At 43.0% G+C, this 22,552-nt stretch overlaps 1 protein-coding gene across 4 annotated transcripts in view; it reads left to right on the plus strand.

Annotated features, from left to right (window-relative positions):
- The window catches only part of LOC143296160 (serine/threonine-protein kinase PAK 4-like), a 34,580-nt gene that overhangs the window by 6,464 nt on the left and 5,564 nt on the right, over positions 1-22,552 (plus strand). Inside the window, exons 4-10 of one of the 4 annotated variants that reach the window (XM_076607965.1) lie at positions 3,307-3,471; positions 4,535-4,720; positions 7,573-7,709; positions 8,633-8,759; positions 9,426-9,551; positions 10,536-10,670; positions 15,057-15,420. In XM_076607965.1, the coding sequence (XP_076464080.1) occupies positions 3,307-3,471; positions 4,535-4,720; positions 7,573-7,709; positions 8,633-8,759; positions 9,426-9,551; positions 10,536-10,670; positions 15,057-15,218 (1,038 nt within the window). In that variant the 3' untranslated portion in view covers positions 15,219-15,420. Of the gene's footprint in view, positions 1-3,306; positions 3,472-4,534; positions 4,721-7,572; positions 7,710-8,632; positions 8,760-9,425; positions 9,552-10,535; positions 10,671-15,056; positions 22,345-22,552 lie in introns of those variants that run through there. The other 3 variants (XM_076607966.1, XM_076607964.1, XM_076607967.1) reach the window with 3 other exon arrangements.

The following is a 22,552-nucleotide window of genomic DNA, read 5'->3' on the forward strand; positions in this document are numbered from 1 at the left end:
ATCATGATAAGTTTTGACTGGTTGTGCTGTCATTCAGCCAGAACTAGTGTTCATCATTTACAAGTTTTGGCCAGTCAAGTAATAATCCATTCAGATTTGGATCAGTTGGTTTTCATCGTTTACAAGTTTTGGCTTGGTCAGAATTTCAGTAATCATCCCCCTCCCACCCCCTGTATATGATCAGTTTTCCATATATATCATAAACACAAAATAGTGTATCACCTCACTGCTGTTTATAACTAGCTGTCAGGCTGTACTGGCATTTTTTTTTTTTCAGCAGAGAAGTGTATAGGTTTTGTGTATTGACAGAAAGAGGGAGGAAGCTCATTAGCTGTTGCAGAAGGAATGCCAAGTTTTATTGGCATGATTACAGCTGCTAGTGCCCTCCACCCAGAGAGGGAAAGAGGAGTAGTGGGTTGATAAGGGGTGCGGAAATTGGAGACTGCTGGAGTGCCAACAGACAAACCCACCAGAGAAAACAGGCTAACTGAACCACATGAAGCAGCACAAGCGTGGCATTGTGCCACCATCTTGTGAACACTGGTGTACTGTGCTCCACATGATGGAAACTTTGTGGCTGAAAAAGAAGACCTGGCCTGTCTTGCAAACTTAGTTCTGTTGTTTTACTTTTAACTGTGCATTACGTGATGTTCTTATTTATTATTTTATAATGTATTTCTTGTTATATGGTTTTGGGGTTTTTGATAAGTATTGATGTTAGACTTTTTTTTTCTTATAGAAATCATTGAAATTCATTTGAAAGTAATATTTGCATGTAATTAAGATATTTTACAATAAGATCAGAGAATTGTAGTTTTAGATTAATAAATCAATAACTGGATATTACAAACATTGATAAAATATCATCTTGGGTCTTATAAGTTCTCTCTCTTGATATCCTGATCTCTTCCCTCCCACTTCACCCCTACCCACATTCCACATGCATGTAAAACTTATACACTTATTTACATTATTAAGATTTTCTTTTCTTTTCTTTTTCTACGACTTGAGGAATTACATGACAGTAAAACCAGCATTTTTATTTGGTTATTCAATTGATATTTTCTCCTCTGGTAGATCAGGCAGATGAATTATTTTAATTCATGGATAAAGACATGCAATAAAATGCAGTTGGAACAGTTCTAAATCTATTTCTGGATTTTTGGCTAAACAGCAGTAATTTGAAATAACATTCTTGCAAGCGTTTGTTCAATGTTGGTGGTTGTTGTTTTGTTGTTGTTGTTTGTTTTTGTTTTGTCTGCTGTTAATTAATATGTCAGTGACAGAAAATTAAAATATTGATTAAGTGTACATGTGACTTTGAAACTTAGAATAGTAGAACAGTTTGTTTAAGTAATCATTAACAGACTTTGGCTGTGTCAGTGTGTGAAATTATTGTTCATTTGCCCAAAACAAAACACATTTCATGTTTGTTGACTTGTTCTTGTTCAACTTATAGCACTTATTGAATGCACATGTATACTGCAGACAGCAGAAAGTGTGAGTGTTCTTGTTTGTCAGTTTTCACATAATCTGTACAGTGTTGGTGTTCATGCATATTAGTTTGGCTGTGCTTCTGTGTCATGTTTTAGTGGTTTGCACTGTAGATTCAGAGGAATAAGCGGATACTGCAGACGGTCTTCAAATATTGTAATACACTCTATTTTTCTTTCTTATTTTTAAATTTGAATGAATTAAAACAAATTTCTGAAACATATATTTGATTTTGAGCATGAATTATAACACCGTTACAGGATTTTCTGCATTGTTAACGAGCTGAAGAAAGTGCTATTATAAAGAATTTATGTTGGTGGTGCCAGTAATATTTATAATCAACATTAAAAATCATTCATTTACAACGAAAGGCAAGCAAAGTATTGTTGCCAAGTTACACATCTTGTCAAAACTGGAGTAATAGTGACACTGAGTGGCAGCACATGTGCTGATATAGTGGTAAGTGCACATGTAGACAGATCAGTGTGTTACTGGTTTATGTATACCAGTGCACTGTTGTGATTTCATGCTTTGACTTAGGGTTTCACATCACAAACAGATGAGGGAAAAGAATACACTGGAATCAGAAATCACGTGAGAAACTGGAGAACAGTGTGAACACATTAAATGTATGATATAGATACACATATGATTATATATCAAGATATAGATATATATGAATCACTCTTATTTGTATTCATGTGTGATGTACTATACAGTACTGGCACTGGTGGAGGAGATGAGTTAGCAAGGATGGGTGTTATGGTTGTACTGTAGAATTTGTGATGTTACCAGACTACACATAGCAAGGATAAATGGTGTGGTCGTAGAAGTTGTTATCAGTCGCCCCGGTCTGTGTAAACTGTAATGGGATATAAGCTCTAACCTGTGGCGAGAGGCTTCACACTTATTCCATTAACTTATGCTGGTATATGTATGAATGTACACTGATATGATTATTTAGTTCATGATGTGATTATTTTACCTTTAAGTTCCATGAGTGACTTGCAAATATGGCTTTTAATCAAGTGGATGCATATGCACATGATTGATATGTACATTATTTTGAGTGCATAGATGTGTGCAAGCGCACACTAACACAATTATGCATGCACACACTCGCTCTCACTCATTCACACACTTACACACACATACATGTATGCATGTCATGACACATATTTATTTTTAAAGGTTTTTTCTTTCTTTCTTTCTGTTTTTTTCTTTTTCTTTTATCCTTTTTTGATTTTTGTATTTCATTCTTTTATTCAGTCTTGCTTTTTATAAATTTGATAAGATTGAAATGAAATTTTGACATGCAGCCTTTATTTTATATTTTTGCATGACATACTTAGAATCAGTGGTGCATCTTGCATTTTGTCAGGAGTTTTTTCTCATGACTGTTAGCTGTACAAAGTGAAGTAATGAAATAAAAAAAAAGTTTCAGGATGTTAATAGTGATAGTGATAAGAGTATTTGAGAAAGTATTTACTAGAAAGAAAGACGTGAAATTGTTTGGGTTGGTAGACCTGTATATTGGTAGAGTATCATAAAATTTGAGTAAATTGTTTTCATAAAAGCTGATGGTGCGGGGCGGACTCAGTAAGTGTCCTCTGCATGCCGTACATATACTTGTACATGTACGAGTCCACCTGTACTCAAGACATGTTGTGTGTCTCACCCTGCATGTGTCTGTGACTGGTGTTGACCGTCTGGATGTTTGTGCCGCGCGCTCTGTGCTCCCCGCCTGCTGCCCACCACGTGTCCTCTCACCTGCCTCGTCCTCTCACCTGCTCACCTCTTCCTCACCCCCAGCAGCCCGACCAGTACCAGCATAGCCCACCTCCACAGGGCGGCCCGGGCATGTCGCCCCACTCCCCCAAGTCTGGTCCTGGCCACTCCCCCGTTCCCCCCAAATCCCCCACCAGGCCTGCAGGCCCCAGCCCCATGCCGGAGCCCCAGAGACTGTCGCACGATCAGGTTTGGTTCTTTTCCCTGCTTATTCTCTCAGTAATGAGTCCGCTCAGGGTGGTCAGGTTCCTGTAGCTGTAAATTTGTGTACATGTTGTCGCACAGCTTTGTTGCATAGTTAAAATGAATAATGAAACCTTCTTCAGCGATGAATATGACACTGGCAGTAATGAATGAAATACGATTTGATTTTGTGTTCCCAAGTTCATACTGTTCTGGAATCATTTTGGTTTGGAAATGAAAATAGATTTTTTTTCGTTTTATTTTATTTTTTTCTGTTTTATTCATTTATTGTTCATAATTGTATGGTATGGTTCATTATTCTTATGTTGAATCTCTTGCTTGACATTATTTGTAATATTCCTTATCGGTTTTACCCTGGAGCTTGCTATTGATTAACAATAACATTCTACATTCATACTGTGGGTTTGTGTTCATGTTGCTTTTGTATCATAATCAGATACCATTATTATTTGATATATTCAAACACTCCCTTGAAAAAACTAAAGTTAATAATTCATTATGCTCCGAAAGATATATATGATGAGAATTTATTTTATGGTGATTTGGGCTTCTATAATCAACAGGAACAGAAACCAAATGTAATCAGTTGTGTTGTGGAGTGATTATGGACTGGTTTGGTTGCTGTACAGGCTTGTATTCTTTGTCGTTGTATTGTACGCTTTGTTGTTGAGAATGGGAGCTTGCCATGTGACTGCTTGTAGTGAACTGCCGGTGCTGTTCAGACTTTTCTCTTCCTTTTCAGACATTGCACAGCTGGTTTGCCACAGTTCTGATACTACCAGGATGTAGTGTCGCAACACTGAATGCTGTTATCATGTTCTTATTATTTAATGTGCCACAGCATGATCTTCGTTTGATTGCTTTTGTGAGTATGGCAGGATCTGTCTCACTTTGGAGTTTCAAGGTTTGTTCTGATTCTTTAAAAAAAAAAAAAAATTTCTCTGCTGGGCATTGCATGCAGCATGCAGAAAGGTCTGTGAGATTGAATAAAGTGATGTGAATGCTTGCAATGCTTGTGTCACTGATGGGAGTGTTGGGTGGGGTCCAGTTCCGTGCAGCCCTGCAGATGGTGGTCACTCCGGGCGACCCTCGCACCTTCCTGGACGACTTCATGAAGATCGGGGAGGGGTCCACAGGCATCGTCTGTATCGCCACCAACAGAGAAGGACGCCAGATGGCCGTCAAAAAGATGGATCTGCGAAAGCAGCAGCGACGGGAATTACTCTTCAATGAGGTAATGGTCTCGACACGCTCAAAGCCTGATCAACGTGTTAAGTTTATGCGCGCTGCGAAGATCAGGCTTCTGCTCTTTTTTTTTCTCTCTTTGTTTCAGCAGATGTATATAAATCATAATATGGATCAGTCCACACACTTTGACATCTCCCTAAAAATGAAACAGGTTGAATGTTTCTTAATATTACTTGTATTATGATGAATATTTTTATGTGTGCATTGTCTTGAAAATGCTGGAGCGTTAGCTTGACATCATAGACCAGCTGTGTCAAACTGGTGCAAGTTATTACTGGTTGGTTTGCCCTGTTAGGCTAATTTATGTGGAGAATGCAGTTAGGCTAATTTATGTGGTGAATGCAGTTAGGTTGATTTATGTGGTGAATGCAGTTAGGCTAATTTATGTGGCGAATGCAGTTAGGCTAATTTATGTGGTGAATGCAGTTAGGCTAATTTATGTGGTGAATGCAGTGCCAGGATGCCCCCATGTCTAATCTTGGCTCTCAGACAATCAGCAGATTCAGAAATACATTTGTATTTCTATTTCTCTTTTTTGTCACAACAGATTTCTCTGTGTGAAATTCAGACCGCTCTCCCCAGGGAGAGCGCGCCGCTACACAGAGAGCGCCACCCATTTTTTTGGTATTTTTTCCTGCGTGCAGTTTTATTTGTTTTTCCTATCGAAGTGGATTTTTCTACAGAGTTTAGCCAAGGGCAACCCTTTTGTTGCTGTGGGTTCTTTTACGTGTGCTAAGTGCATGCTGCATACGGGACCTCAGTTTATCATCTCATCTGAATGACTAGCATCCAGACCAGCACTCAGGTCTAGTGGAGGGGGAGAAAATACCGGCGACTGTGCTGTGGAAGTTGGAATTTCTTTTCTGTGTTGTTCTTCTTCACACGCCCATTGTCTGATTTGACATTTCATAATAAATCATTAAATGAATAGTTCATCACCTAGTCATTCTGTTGCACATCCTCTTCATCCACTTCAAGTATGGCACAGAAGTGCAAAAACAGACCATTTTATGTTATTCTTCATAGTTTTAGGTATTGCAATAAGGCTATAATATATATATATATATAAAGACCATCTTCTAGTTTTCAAAGGCAAATGTGGACACATCTAACAGCCATAGCCATTCTTGACCGTTCTGGTGATGCATTGATAGATAACAGAATTCTTCCTCTTCTTCATGGGTTCACTCGCATAGATACAAGAGTGGGCTCTTACGTGTATGACCGTTGTTTTTACCATGCCATGTGGCCAGCCTTAATCTGTTTTTGTGGGTGTAAAAGAATGAATAGACCGCCAGTAATCACACACTGTTCTTCATTGAACTAGGGCTGTACTACAGTGGTGTTCTGATTATCTCTCAACAGAAATCAACATGTGGTCGTGTTGCTAACAACACAAACATGAAGTACACACTTAATTCATTGAGTCCTGCACCCTAGCACTGCTCTGGTGTTTTAACATTTTTCTCATTAAAATAGTTTTCATTAAAATAGTTTTCACATTCATATATGTAAATAAACCACAAAGGAAGGGAATTAACTTCTGCAGTATTTCTGGATGTGTCCACATGTGATATGGAGGAAAACATCATATTTTGTATATAATTGGGTGTGTTATTGGTGTGGTGGTAACGGCCAACACTGGATTATCGGGTGTGTTATTGGTGTGGTGGTAATGGCCAACATTGTGGATAATTGGGTGTTATTGGTGTGGTGGTAACGGCCAACATTGTGGATAATTGGGTGTTATTGGTGTGGTGGTAACAGCCAACATTGTGGATAACTGGGTGTGTTATTGGTGTGGTGGTACCAGCCAACACTGTGGATGATAGGGTGTGTTATTGGTGTGGTGGTAATGGCCAACATTGTGGATGATAGGGTGTGTTATTGGTGTGGCGGTAACGGCCAACATTGTGGATAACTGGGTGTGTTATTGGTGTGGTGGTACCAGCCAACACTGTGGCTGATAGGGTGTGTTATTGGTGTGGTGGTAATGGCCAACACTGTGGATAATAGGGTGTGTTATTGGTGTGGTGGTAATGGCCAACATTGTGGATGATAGGGTGTGTTATTGGTGTGGCGGTAACGGCCAACATTGTGGATGATAGGGTGTGTTATTGGTGTGGTGGTAACGGCCAACATTGTGGATAACTGGGTGTTATTGGTGTGGTGGTACCAGCCAACACTGTGGCTGATAGGGTGTGTTATTGGTGTGGTGGTACCAGCCAACACTGTGGCTGATAGGGTGTGTTATTGGTGTGGCGGTAACGGCCAACATTGTGGATGATAGGGTGTGTTATTGGTGTGGTGGTAACGGCCAACATTGTGGATAACTGGGTGTGTTATTGGTGTGGTGGTACCAGCCAACACTGTGGCTGATAGGGTGTGTTATTGGTGTGGTGGTACCAGCCAACACTGTGGCTGATAGGGTGTGTTATTGGTGTGGCGGTAACGGCCAACATTGTGGATAACTGGGTGTGTTATTGGTGTGGTGGTAACGGCCAACATTGTGGATAACTGGGTGTGTTATTGGTGTGGTGGTACCAGCCAACACTGTGGCTGATAGGGTGTGTTATTGGTGTGGTGGTAATGGCCAACATTGTGGATGATAGGGTGTGTTATTGGTGTGGCCATACCAACCAACATTGTGGATAACTGGGTGTGTTATTGGTGTGATAATGGCCAACATTGAGGATGATAGGGTGTGTTATTGGTGTGGCGGTAACAGCCAGCTCTGTGGATTATCAGGTGTGTTATTAGTGTGGTGGTAATGGCCAACACTGTGGATTATCGGGTGTGTTATTGGTGTGGTGGTAACGACATTGCTGATTGTTACAGGTGGTGGTGATGAGGGACTACCACCACCCCAACATTGTCGAGATGTACAACAGTTACCTGGTGAACGACGAGCTGTGGGTCGTCATGGAGTTCATGGAAGGTGGCGCCCTCACTGACATTGTCACCAACAGCAGTGGGTCAGTGCACTTGGTTTCACTCCTCTGATTTTTTTTTTTTTTTTTTTTTTTTAATGAACAAGCTGTGGCATTGAATCGTCATTTTATTGGTAGTCTATCATGCATTGAATACAGGTTTGATTGCACATTGTTCAGGTGCAGGTGTTCATTGGATCAGTTCATGGCATGTGATACCAGGCAGCTTGGCATGTGATTATTTTTGTCCGCAACAAAGAAAAGAGCAGATGCGGTGCCAGGGAATTAACTTTTTTTTCTTTCTTTTTTTTTTTTTTTTAAGAGAGTGAAAAACAAAAATCTGTCACTTGTCTCTCCATGTCAGTCAAAGGGAATGAAAATGAAAGTAAGATCCAGAACAAATAACAGCCTTTTTTTGAACATTGAGCAACTCCCTTGTGGAGGCCATCAAATTACTTCCCTTGTGGAGGCCATAGAAAGGCTGAGTATCAATACTCGTTCTTCCTTCCTCTGTGTTAAAGAAAGTTAACTTTCAAAGTGAATTTTTTAATTACACATACTTAACCGTGACCCACTAGTGCAGACTCCGGCAGGGATCTGATTCCTGTCCTGTGCAAACCACTACCCACCTATGCGGAGAAAACGAAAGTAGTTACGGACGATAACCTCCCGAAGTAGGTTACCTCCTCTGTGCACCCCTAACTAGCGCCCTCTTTTTCTGGCAGCCATCTTGACTCCTGATCCTGTGCTCTTCATATGGCGCATAATTTTTTTCGTATTTCTGTCTGTCTATCAATTCTTTGACACTCGTGTTTTGTATCTGACGAAGACTTGTGTCAGGTCACAAATTTACTTAGTTCGTTTGGCCAGTCGAGCTAAAATTATGTGGAATTTAATATGTTAATTCCTTGATTTGAGCTTGCTGAAGTGGTGGGGAGAGTTGGTGATGTGCGTGGTGTGTGTTGCAGAATGACGGAGCAGCAGATTGCCACAGTGTGCAGGGCCTGTCTGAAAGCTCTGGCCTTTCTGCACGCTAATGGCGTCATCCACAGGGACATCAAGTCAGACTCCATTCTTCTCTCTCATGACGGCAAGGTGGGTGGGCTGCTTGGCTGTGCAGGGCTTTCTGTACAGCATGTGTTCAGGTTGGCTCTTCATGGGGCTTGCATGCATCCATATGAATGCGTGTATGAAGCGTGTGTGTGTGTGTGCATTCATATATATAAGGTAGGTGAAGGGGAAATGCCACAAGTATGATGTTTTTTTTGTTTTTTTTATTCATGTCTAGCTTGTGTCAACAGTTCTGTGTGGCACCCCAGTGACTCTTCACAAGAGTTAAGGGAGAAGTGTAGATTGTGTTTGGTGTGTGTGCACACCCATGCACATCTGTTTGTGGTCAGTGGTCTTTAAAAAGTGCTTGCGTTTGGAGATGATGGTGTTTTCTGCGACATTCAGTTGAAAGGTATCCTCCTATCAGGATGTGAGTGCCTAGCGTCATTAGATATTTGTGTATGTGTGTGTACATGCTAGCACATTGTTTGTTCACTACTCTGTTTTGTGTTTGTTTCATCTCAGCCATTGTGTGTAACAGTTTTTCTTATTCGCTCTGTTTGTCTCTTTTTCAGTTTTCTTCTTTCATTCGTTTCTGGGTGTGGGCATTGTGAAAAAGATCAGCACCACTGAAATGTTGACATCCATAACGATGTATGTAACTTCAGTGCGAGAGGACTGAGATTAATGCATTGGGTTTTATGTCAGCAGGTGAAGCTGTCAGACTTTGGATTCTGTGCACAAGTGACGCAGGACTTGCAGAAGAGAAAGTCACTGGTGGGGACCCCATACTGGATGGCCCCTGAGGTCATCTCGCGCCTGCCGTATGGACCAGAGGTGAGTTCTGAGGGCACTCACTACATGATACAAGAATACTTGATTATCTCGTATTCACTACAGTAAATAAGTTTTTTTTTTTGTTGTTTTTTTTTATCTCCCAGTCACTACAAGATAAAAGAATACTTTATTCTCTTTAAAATAGAAATTGTTGACACATTTGCTGATGGAAAGGCAATACGCAGTAGCTCCACAGAGCAGCACAAAGGAGGCCATGCTCCCACATTCCAACAAGAACACTCATTATAATAAGTATATACTTAACTCATTGATATCTGCAACTGAGTGTTGCCCTGGCATCAACATTTGTCTCATTAAAACAAGTTTTCATGTTCCTACATTACATAAATTCCATGGAAAGGGAACTGACTTCTACAGTATTTGTGGCTGTGTCTGCACATAATTTGGAGGTAAAAACAGTATAGTTTCTGTATTTTTGCTGAATCAGTATGGCATGGAAGACTGCAGAGTCTGTAAACTCCCCAGTGTTGAATGGGTTAAAACAGTGAAGCCTGTACAAACCATGTCATGTTATACCCAGTGATCTAGATTGTTTGGATAGCCAGTTGAAATAGAGATTTTTTTTTTATATATACAAAAAAAGACACCAGAGAAAGTTGACAGTTTCGTTGATCCTCGCAAACTTTCTACACAAAATTGTGAGCAGTCCTATCCATGGTTCATCTGCACAGGTCTTGTGACATGAATTGGAACAAAATTCTGTTTCATCCACAATAGAATATGGTATTTTGAATGAACTGGAGAATGATGTTACACAAGATAAGAGAATTTTTGCTGAGAACTGTGCACCTGATCAGCATGTTGGGTTTATACAAAGGTTGAGCATCTGCTGTTTTTTACTGTAAAGATTTTGAAATTTTATAATTATGTACACAGCAGATGTGGTGTAGCACATATGGATCAGTCCACATGCTTTGACACCTCGTTGAAACTGAAACTGTGTTGTGTGTGTGTGTTACCCAGGTGGACATCTGGTCCCTGGGCATCATGGTGATGGAGATGATCGATGGCGAGCCGCCGTTCTTCAATGAGCCCCCTCTGCAGGCCATGCGACGCATCAGAGACATGCCGCCCCCAAAACTGAAAAACACACACAGGGTCGGTATTCAGTTCATTTCATTATTTCTACTTATATAGCGCTCTTATATAGTGCTTGCCTCTGTTCAGAGACCAAATTCTAAGCACTTTACAGGGTCTTTGGCAAGGCACAAAGTTCATTTCTTGTGCCCCCTGGGCGCATTTAAACGTTGCATACATACTTTTTTTTACACATACAAACAATAAACCAACAGGCTTCCTACCTGAGTAGAGCTGACTGATGGCTGCCTTTACATGCTCATTTGTTTCCTGTGCCATTCAGTCAGGCTTCAAGTCACATGCACACATAAACAAGACTTCATTGAATATGATATTGACATGCTCAGCTTGTGTAGTATTATAGATCTGGAAGGAAGGAATGATATCGTACTCTGTTGTGATGAGATGTGGTGTTTTCAGTTCTGTTGGATAACAGGTCATTGAATTATGTGGCCCAGCACTTTGTTTCATGTCAGACAGAATTTATATCTTATAATAATGTCATCAGCAGCTCTGTTTACTTTTAGCATTGAGGCACATGGTTGTTTCAGTGTAGTTTGGATACTGTGGTGCTACAAACTTTGGAGCTTTTAAAGTATATTTTGTGGTTTCTGTTTTCTTCTTGTCCATTCATTTATAAGTCATTTATCTAGTGATGGAACTTGAGTGAATGACATATATTGGTTGGAACACAGCGGAGGTAAGATCCAATCAGGATGATGGATCATTGACTGATTTACACTGCTGTTCTGGGTCAAAATAATTAGAACATGAATTATAATGAATGCAAAGACCATGCAACATGAATTATAATGAATGCAAAGACCAGGGTTCCTGTTCATAGGGAATGCATAAACAGAAATGCCGGGACTAAAAGTGATTTCCGAGACAATCCATCAAAAGTCGGAATTCATGACAGGCAAATCAAAGTCTAAATGCAGACTAACATGGCTGAAATTTAGTCCAACAATTTCAATAGACTACACTTAACAATTATGCCCAGACTTCGTAATAGGCAAATGGTGCATTTGTTTTTGTTCAGTACTGCAGTCAGCTAGAAAGAGTATTTCACGACAGAGTGCACCTTCTGGAAATGTACAATGACAATGATGATAATCATAATGATGACAGTTTATTTCTATTGCACATTTCATTAAAAACAACAAAAATGAATATAATACATAAAAGTGATATCACACACACACACACACACACACACACACACACACACACACACACACACACACACTGGTGCTTTCCAAAACATAACAGCGACTTTGTTGGAGTTTGTCAACCAAGTGCATTCTACAATAATGCCGAAACAAGAACAAAGACATTGTCAAGAAGTGTGTTAGAAGTCCAGTCATTCATTGTTAGACCCTCCTGCCCACCCCATGAATACTGACTTCACTGCAGCAAAAGTCTTGACGTTCAAAGTCCAGACACTTTGCTTTGCACCCGATGTACGGAAATCAGTCCCCATGAATTAGACCCCAGCCCTGATGCAATCCTGTGTGGGCAGCTGGGGTATAAAAAACAAAGGGTACAAAGATGAGAAAAACCCTTGAGTTTTTTTTTTCATACATTCATGTACATTCTCCTCCTAGTTTGTGTTAATGTCTGTATTATAAACGTTTTGGCCTTCTTTTGTTTAAAAAAAAAAAAAAAAAAAGGAAAAAAAATCCAAAACAAGGCAAGTGAATATGACTGCTTACCGCATTATACATTTGAAATGAATAGAACAAGAATGCAAAGATTGGGAAGAAAAAAAAGAGTAAAAGACGATGCTTGAAGCCGGGTTTGTATTATTCTTTTTTTGTCACAACAGATTTCTCTTTGTGAAATTCGGGCTGCTCTCCTCAGGGAGAGCGCATCGCAACTCTGAGAACGCCACCCATTTGTTTTGGTATTTTGTCTGCATTTTAGTGTGTCGCTATAGTGAGAGCACCACCCTTTTTTTCTGCATTTGAGTGTGTCGCTACACTGAGAGCGCCACCCATTTTTTCTTTTTTCTTTTTTGTATTTTTTATGCATTTTCTTTTTGAGTGCGTTGCTACACTGACAGCGACACCCATTTTGGGGGGTATTTTTTCTGCATTTGAGTGTGTCGCTACACTGAGAGCACCACCCATTTGAGTGCGTCGCTACACTGAGAGCACCAGCCATTTGAGTGCGTCGCTACACTGAGAGCACCAGCCATTTGAGTGCATCACTACACTGAGAGCACCAGCCATTTGAGTGCGTCGCTACACTGAGAGCACCACCCATTTGAGTGCGTCGCTACACTGAGAGCACCACCCATTTGAATGTGTCACTACACTGAGAGCACCAGCCATGAGTGCATCACTACACTGAGAGCACCACCTATTTGAGTGCGTCGCTACACTGAGAGCACCACCTATTTGAGTGCATCACTACACTGAGAGCATCACCCATTTGAGTGCTTCCCTACACTGAGGGCACCAGCCATTTGAGTGCATCACTACACTGAGAGCATCACCCATTTGAGTGCTTCCCTACACTGAGAGCACCACCCATTTGAGTGCTTTCCTACACTGAGAGCACCAGCCATTTGACGTCACTACACTGAGAGCACCAGCCATTTGAGTGCATCACTACACTGAGAGCATCACCCATTTGAGTGCTTCCCTACACTGAGAGCACCAGCCATTTGACGTCACTACACTGAGAGCACCAGCCATTTGAGTGCATCACTACACTGAGAGCACCAGCCATTTGAGTGCATCACTACACTGAGAGCACCAGCCATTTGAGTGCATCACTACACTGAGAGCACCAGCCATTTGAGTGCATCACTACACTGAGAGCATCACCCATTTGAGTGCATCACTACACTGAGAGCACCAGCCATTTGAGTGCATCGCTACACTGAGAGCACCAGCCATTTGAGTGCATCACTACACTGAGAGCACCAGCCATTTGAGAGCGTCGCTACACTGAGAGCACCAGCCATTTGAGTGCATCACTACACTGAGAGCACCAGCCATTTGAGTGCATCGCTACACTGAGAGCACCAGCCATTTGAGTGCATCGCTACACTGAGAGCACCAGCCATTTGAGTGCATCACTACACTGAGAGCACCAGCCATTTGAGAGCGTCGCTACACTGAGAGCACCAGCCATTTGAGTGCGTCGCTACACTGAGGGCACCACCCATTTGAGTGCATCACTACACTGAGAGCACCAGCCATTTGAGTGCATCGCTACACTGAGAGCACCAGCCATTTGAGTGCATCACTACACTGAGAGCACCAGCCATTTGAGTGCATCACTACACTGAGAGCACCAGCCATTTGAGTGCGTCACTACACTGAGAGCACCAGCCATTTGAGTGCGTCGCTACACTGAGAGCACCAGCCATTTGAGTGCGTCGCTACACTGAGAGCATGACTTATTTGAGTGCGTCGCTAGACTGAAAGCACCAGCCATTTGAGTGCATCACTACACTGAGAGCACCAGCCATTAGAGTGCATCGCTAGACTGAGAGCACCAGCCATTTGAGTGCGTCGCTACACTGAGAGCACAACCCATTTCAGTGCGTCACTGCACTGAGAGCACCACCCATTTGAGTGGATCACTACACTGAGAGCACCAGCCATTTGAATGTGTCACTACACTGAGAGCACCAGCCATTTGAGTGCATCGCTACACTGAGAGCACCAGCCATTTGAGTGCATCACTACACTGAGAGTACCAGCCATTTGAGTGCGTCACTACACTGAGAGCACCAGCCATTTGAGTGCATCACTACACTGAGAGCACCAGCCATTTGAGTGCATCGCTACACTGAGAGCACAACCCATTTCAGTGCGTCACTGCACTGAGAGCACCACCCATTTGATTGCGTCGCTACACTGAGAGCACCGGCCATTTGAGTGCATCACTGCACTGAGAGCACCACCCATTTGAGTGCGTCGCTATACTGAGAGCACCACCCATTTGAGTGCGTTGCTACACTGAGAGCACCACCCATTTCAGTGCGTCACTGCACTGAGAGCACCACCCATTTGATTGCGTCGCTACACTGAGAGCACCGGCCATTTGAGTGCATCACTACACTGAGAGCACCACCCATTTGAGTGCGTCGCTATACTGAGAGCACCACCCATTTGAGTGCGTTGCTACACTGAGAGCACCACCCATTCGAGTGCTTCGCTACACTGAGGGCACCACTGATTTGAGTGCATCACTACACTGAGAGCACCAGCCATTTGAGTGCATCACTACACGGAGAGCACCAGCCATTTGAGTGCATCACTACACTGAGAGCACTACCTATTTTTGGGGGGTATTTTTTCTGCATTTGAGTGCGTAGCTAGTCTGAGAGCGCCACCCTTTTTTCTTTTTTTGTCTGTATTTGAATTTGTTGGGGTGTGTGGTGTGCAGATATCACCGCGCCTGCAGGGTTTCATCGACCGCATGTTGGTGCGGGACCCTCACCAGCGGGCCACGGCTCCAGAGCTGCTGCAGCACACCTTTCTGCGGGAGGCTGGCCCCCCGTCCTGTCTGGTGCCCCTCATGCGTAACTTCCGCAACAGCCCCTGCTGATGATGATAATCACTGCCGGCTGTCGGCGCTGAGAACCATGGGCTGTGTCGTGAAGTGGGCGTGGGGGACCAAACGAGGGACCGTGAAGGTGTGAAAGTGAGACTGTCGGCATGACCAATACCTGGACCATCCCCTGTGTGAAATCAAAACTTGTCTGTCTTGGGTGGGGAGAGGGAGGGGAACAACAGTAGCACTGATGGGTCGTTTTCTTTGGGGTGGTGGTGGGGGGGTGGGGGGGGGGGGGGCGGGCGGGAGGTGAGGGAGGGGGGCGCAAAACACACAGCATACTGCTTTTTGTTCTGAACATTACATTTGAGGAGAAATCACCACAGGAAGAGAGGGTAAGGGAGGGGGGTAGGAGGGGGGTGGGGGGTGTAGTCAAACGGACGTGGAGCAGGAGCGGATTGAAGGTTACTTGATGCGTGACCACGGTATGAAGTGGAACGTAGTGTGGTGTATGTGTGTGTACGTACTCACTCTGTGTGTGTGAAACGGTCACAAAGGGGGGGGGGGGGGGGGGGATTTGCAGCCTGTGACTCCTGTCCTGAAGGCTGTATATAAGGGTGGGTGGTTGAGTGGGTGGGAGTTATCGGCGCTGTCACCACTCTGTTTCCCCCACCCGGGGTGAGGCGGTCACCCCCATCAGTGCTGCTGCTTCGGCTGGTGTGCAGGTCAGAGGTCAGCGTGTCACTTCACATTGCTGCACTGCTTATCTCCCCTCTTCTTCCTCATGCTGACATGGGAGAAAGTATTTTTATTGATAGGAAGATAATCACTTTGCATATGCTTAAAAGCGGAACAAAAAGGCAGAAACTGAATACATTTGATGCTTGCTCATGTTTAGCAAGGGTTTTCATTAAGGGTGTTGTGGGTGGGTTGGGGAGAAAGGTAACTTTTTGTGGTACCTTTTTTTTTTCTTTTCTTTTTTTTTTTTAAATTTGCTGTGTGAGCACAATCACAGGGTGGGATGAAGTGACGCTCAGTAAGGCATGATGTGGTGTTGCCTGTGCCCCTGTCCTCGTGAACACTTACACTGTGCATGTGTTCTTGAGTCTGGTGGTGTTCCCATGTCTCTTCCAACCCATTGAATCTTGCCATTGATGACCACACCACACAGTTTGCGTGGGAACATGATGGTGATGGGGAGCAGTTGGTCAGTGCCCCTGAGGACGAATCATCACTGTGGGGGGCTACTGGCTGAGGACTGATCACCACCACTGGCCAGGAACCATCACCATGGACACTGCTCACCTGGCTGGCTTTGCTCTCCACCTCCCATCCCATCTCTCCACATTGTCCCACCTCACACACACACACATACACACACACATACACGCACACTCACACACATACACGCACACTCACACACACAATTCTGATGGTTATGTACAATTCTGTGCAGCTAACCCTGTTTGTCCTAACTGTGTCTCCTGTCAGATGTATGCTGTGCATCCCATTTGGAGAATTTGTCTTGCACACAAAAAAAACAAACAACCCCCCCATGACTGTTGGGTTCCAGGTGTGTGTGCCATCACACCAGAAGTTTTGTCGTCAACGTGTGGGGCTGTTTTGATCAAGGTTTCACAATACATGTCCTCCAGTTTGCCCATAAATCACAAATTCACTCACTACATGGAAGCACATGAAAAAAAAAAAAAAAAAAAAGAAGAAAAAATAGAATAGTTGAAATCTAAATTGGTGTTCCGTTGTGTGAAACAGATGTAAGTCCTTGTGTCCTGTATGCACAGCAGCCTGGTTCAGTATTAAGCGTTGTTTCTCCTGCATTGATATTGGATGCCGTTAGACAGCTGTCCTGGCTGGCAGTCACCCACCTGAAACAGCTGACTGTTGCATAGCTGATGATGACACAGGCCTCAGGTGAGACAGGTGTAGCCAAGGGACCACAGACCAGCACACAGTGTTCACTGGATGTCAGCCACTGCCAATCTGTTTACACACACGGTGCACCTTTTCGCAGCCAACGACCATACAGGGTACAGTGGTATCACCAACCATCATTCTTTTGATGCAGGAACTTGAAGACAAGTGTGCTGTGCTGACTGGCAGGTGGTTCATTCTTAAATTTGTCTTGAAAGATGACCCATCACCTGATTCACCGCTAGTAATACCTGTGTAAAATAATCATCTTGAAAGTTGACTGATGCCATGTAGATTTGTGGCTGCTATTATTGTCGCACAAACCTTTGAAGACCAATGGAGAGAGGGCCAGAGATGATCCTCGTTGGTTGGTTACCCAGGCTGCTTTGTGTGAGTGTCTGGGTGTGTGGAACAGTCTCTGCACCTGCATGTGTACACTTCTGTGCAAGCAGCTGGAACTTCGGACTGCACACAAACAAAGCAGAGAATTAAATTCTTGAAGTTAATGCATGCTTTGCAAAATGTTTTTTTCATATGTTGTATAAAATGGAGACAAGAAGGAAGTGTTGTTCAGTGGTGTGACAGTGAAGTTGCAAAGAGAACATCACCTGGGGCCAGCAGAGCCGAGATTCGGGCCTAATGAGCAACAGTTCAAGGGAGCTGGGTCAAACAGAAGACTTCCAGACTGCATATTGTGTATATTGTGTGTATCACTACACTACTTTACTACTTACTGTCAGAAGGAATCGTAGGTAAGGTGTGGCACCTTAGGCTAAGGACATGGTCTGTACAGAATCATGTTGTGGCCTTGTTCCTGTATCTTCCAGTCCTGACCAGCATAAAGACTGTACCCTGTGTACCTGCAGCCTTTTATCATATGTTACCTTGTATGTGTGTGTGTGTGTCCTCAGCTTGTGATCAGTACTACTGCAGTGCACACAGTGGTTGTGACGTATACTTCTCATGCTGTGTTTAAAAACCTGTATACAGTTTTTACCTGAATGATAGCACCAGCACAGTTTTAGTGATGGAGCTGTGTAACTATGGAACGAAATATCATTCATACTAAATGATAACAGCATGGTATCAGTGGTTCACACACACCCATTGATTGTCAGGGTGGAATGAGTTGCATGTGGTTTGATGTGATCTCTGAAATTTGCAGTGGCGGTTGTATACAATGTGAGTGACTGAGGAACCGTTACTGTTTTACTGAAGATCTGATGTTGTGAACCTGTTCTGTAGTCTGGTCATGGAAAACCAAATAAGCAGTCCTTTGTCGTTGTTTTTCAGTCTTGACACCAGTTAGCTGTGCTAAGCTCTTGTCTATGAAGTTGTAAATATCCTCTTCTTTTTTTAATATATATATATATATATATATATATATATATATATATATATATATATATATATATAAAATATACCCGCAACATGAAGTGATAGCATTTTGGATGTCTTGTATTCACTTGCTGAGTGACAACTGTTCTATGATGAGGTAGGTCTGCAGCAGAACTGTGCCTCAAGACCGCATATCCTGAAATGGTGAACACTCTTTGCAACAGGACTGAACTAGCTGCATACATTGTACTGCCCCTTCGTGGTGAACACCTATTGTACTGTGGTAACAGGCGTGCATAAACTGAAGTGCTTGGCTGAACACAGCACAGGTATAGAGATGGCATGAGAGACTGGCCAGATGGGTAGCTTTTGTCATGGGTGTGTAGTTGTTGGTGTTGGCTATCACACGCAACAGCACACACAGCTTGGTTCACTCTGCAGGTTGTATGATCAGTTCAGCTTTCACCTGTTCTTGTGTTTGTAAGCTGTGTAATTTCCTGTGGTGTGTGTGTAGCTAGTAAGTGATTTGTTTTCCTTTTCAGAGTGACAAAGATTTTCATGTTTGTCTTTCCATTGGCATTGCAGAACTTTGGAAAGGTTCTTGCTGGTGATGGGAATGTGCACATATTTTAGCATGCACTCACAAGAACGTACTGTACACACTACACATCTGCACACGCATGGGCATGCACGCGATAGAGTGTACACATGTATGTGCTCTTCCATGTGCACAATACCTCCGAGGAAGGAGATTTGTAATGGAGGGATGAAGTGTGCTGTGGGCAGGATTGAAAACTTATGTGGAGGAGGCATAGTTATCGTGGTTTTCAATCCACCGTAGTTACATTCACTCACATGGACAGGCTTCCCACAGTCTTAGGAATGACAGCGTATACAGGTAGAAACCTGTGCATTGTGTTGGTATCTGTTGTGTCTTGAAGCCTGTGAGTGTTTTGCTCGTCACTTCTGCACAGTCAAGTTCACACACGGATGCACATGCACACAGTACCGTGCACATACACCTGCGTGCACACACAGGGCTGTTGATAATACACACTTGCACAGATGTGTGTGTGCACACACAAGGCTGTGTACTTACACTTGCACGCACACACACACAATGTTCACAGGGCCATGCACCTGCATGTACATGCACTGCACACAGTGATACATGCCTACATGTTCACATACACATGCACATATGTGCACACACACACACACACACACACACACACACACACACACACACATACATACACCAGGTCAAACAACACAAACTGTCTTACCTGTCAGTTTCTTTGTGAGATACCTGGGAACATTTATGGACAGATTGACGACTGGAACTCCCCAAACTGATGGGGCTCCAGAAGGTGGTGTGCTGCTACCACTTCTGCCACAGTGTTAGTCAGTCAGTCACTGGAACATCACAGGTTGAAGTAAGCTCAGAAAGATGCACACATTCATCCATGCATATATCAATTTGGAAGGAGGGATGTATGTTGTGAACATGGTGTTAGAGGGATGTGCATGATGCAGTTGACCTCCCCTGTGCCAGTGTGTGTGACTGGCACTGCACTCCCTGACAGACCATCCACTCCTGTCTTCACTGGAGACTGGTCGGTTGTCTATACACAGGCCCAGGTCCAGTCACTTGTGTTGTCTTCACTTTGTGTTGTGGTTGTACCCAGCACAGCTGTGTCAGTTTGACGCAGACCGGTTTCACTTTCCTGTGATGTCAGACATCGGGATCAACACCAGTGTCTTTTTTTTGTCTTTAAAAAAAAAAAAAAAATTATTATTGATTGTTTGTTGTTTAGGGGATTGAATGAGGGAAACGGGAAGAATATGTTTGATTTTTCTAGGACATACTTGAATGATTGTTGTAAGTTTTACTACTGTCATGGAGAAAGAACTGCCAGGCACAGGGATGTGTGGCAAGACTGGGGGATTGGAAAATCAGCCTAAGCATGTACTGGTAATTGACATGATAGTGATTATTATTTCAACAAAGAAACGAGAAGAGCCTTAAATTGATGAAAAAAATAGGTCTACACAGACATCCACACACAGTCCAACTGTCACCACACATCAGACATTAAGAATAACGCAAATAAATTGTACAAGAATGAATTGTACAATAATATGACAAACAGACATAGGACTTTGTATGACTTCTTTTTTTTCTACTTGATTATTATTTTTCTTCTTTGTTTCTCTGGGTTTTTTTTTTCCAATGAAGTTTTCATGTGAAGCACTACAGAAAAAAAGAGAAGATTAACAAAGATTGTGCCCTATGAAATTACGTAATAAACAAACGAGAACAAACAAAACTCAGAGAATCTCCTCCATCATGACACATACTTCACATAGAGATCTGTCTTTTCATTCATAGGCATAACCCACCTCACCAATGAGTGTGGCAGCTGCATGCAAGTACAGTCTCTGATCCAGTCCAGTCCTGCAGTAGACACAGGTGGACTGTTTTTCATAATTTAGTGGGTTTTTGTAGTTTATTGATTATTTTCACAAAAGTGGACACCAGATAGTGACACCATAGGAAGGAACAGTCGTCCATGAACTTTTTCATGCCCATGCTTGATTGATGGAGTGTTTGTTCAGTTTTCTGTACTGTTGAAAGTTGAGGCTGTGCATGAAAATTGACTTGTGGCAGCCTTTAGAGAGTGGTTTGACCTTTCAAAATCACTGGGCAGTGAACGTGGGTGTGGTTTTGGTGGGGGGTGGAATGTGAGGCTGTGTGCCACTGGGCTGATCCATGACAGACTTTTACTGATCTTTGATTGTGTCCATGTCAGGCCCGTTGCCAGACCATCCATGTCACTTGTCCATTACGTAGCTCTCACTGCAGTCCCCATGTTGTGAGAACAGGAAACCGAATCTTACTTTGTTGATCAGTTTTCTAGACGTGGTAATTACTGGAAGAGCACAATGAAATATATAGGAATAAATAGGACGTTAGAAGATTTGTTCGACTTGGTTGTATTTGATTTGTTGAGTTTTTCTTTTCAAAACTGTTTGTGCTAGAGGTGTCTCATTCTCAGTTTTGTGTTTGATATTTTGCTCGTTTGATGATATTTATTGTTGGCATTATGTATGGTGGTTGTGGTCTGTGAGGGACAAAACATGGTGGTTGTATGGTGTCCCCTGTGTTAACCAGTGCATGCCTGAAGTACTTGGAATCAGCTAATTGTAATCATGAAGCATACTTGCATGTTAAACAGAACCGGTCATTGACCATTCTGAAAGATAACTCCATGAAGCAACAGTACAGCTTCATGACATTGATAACAGAGAAGCAGCTTTTTCATCATGTTTTTTCATGATTTGTTTAAAAATATATATATACATACGTATGCTACTGATTTTGTTTTCGCTTTCCATTGGACTGAGCATTATCACTTGCTTTCTTGTAGAACTTTGTATATATTTCTTACCAGCTTGTCAGTCATAGGCTGTGTTCACATTAAACTCACCCATTTGCCGCCATCTCATCTGTCTGCATGATTCTTCTTCTTCTTCTGCGTTCACTTGTATGCACACGAGTGGGCTTTTACGTGTATGACCATTTTTACCCCACCATATAGGCAGCCATACTCCGTTTTTGGGGGGTGTGCATGCTGGGTATGTTCTTGTTTCCATAACCCACCGAACGCTGACATGGATTACAGGACCTTTAACGTGCGTATTTGATCTTCTGCTTGCATATACACACGAAGGGGGTTCAGGCACTAGCAGGTCTGCACATATGTTGACCTGGGAGATCGTAAAAATCTCCACCCTTTACCCACCAGGTGCCGTCACCGTGATTCGAACCCGGGACCCTCAGATTGACAGTCCAACGCTTTAACCACTCGGCTATTGCGCCCGTCTGTCTGCATGATAAAACCAAAAGGCTCACCAGCCGCCGTGGCGAAGTGGTTAGCGTCGCGGACTGACGGCTGGGAGGACGCGGGTTCGAATCCCAGCGGAGGTGGGTTTTTCGGCCCGTGGCCGGCTCCTACCCAGAGTTGAGTGTGCTGTGGGCTTAAATGGGGAGACTGGGACCACACAGTCGAGTGTCATCCACTTCAAGGATGCGTCTTTGGGTGTGTTGCTCTAAT

Source organism: Babylonia areolata, chromosome 21, assembly GCF_041734735.1.
Source record: "Babylonia areolata isolate BAREFJ2019XMU chromosome 21, ASM4173473v1, whole genome shotgun sequence".
Lineage (NCBI taxonomy): Eukaryota > Metazoa > Mollusca > Gastropoda > Neogastropoda > Buccinidae > Babylonia > Babylonia areolata.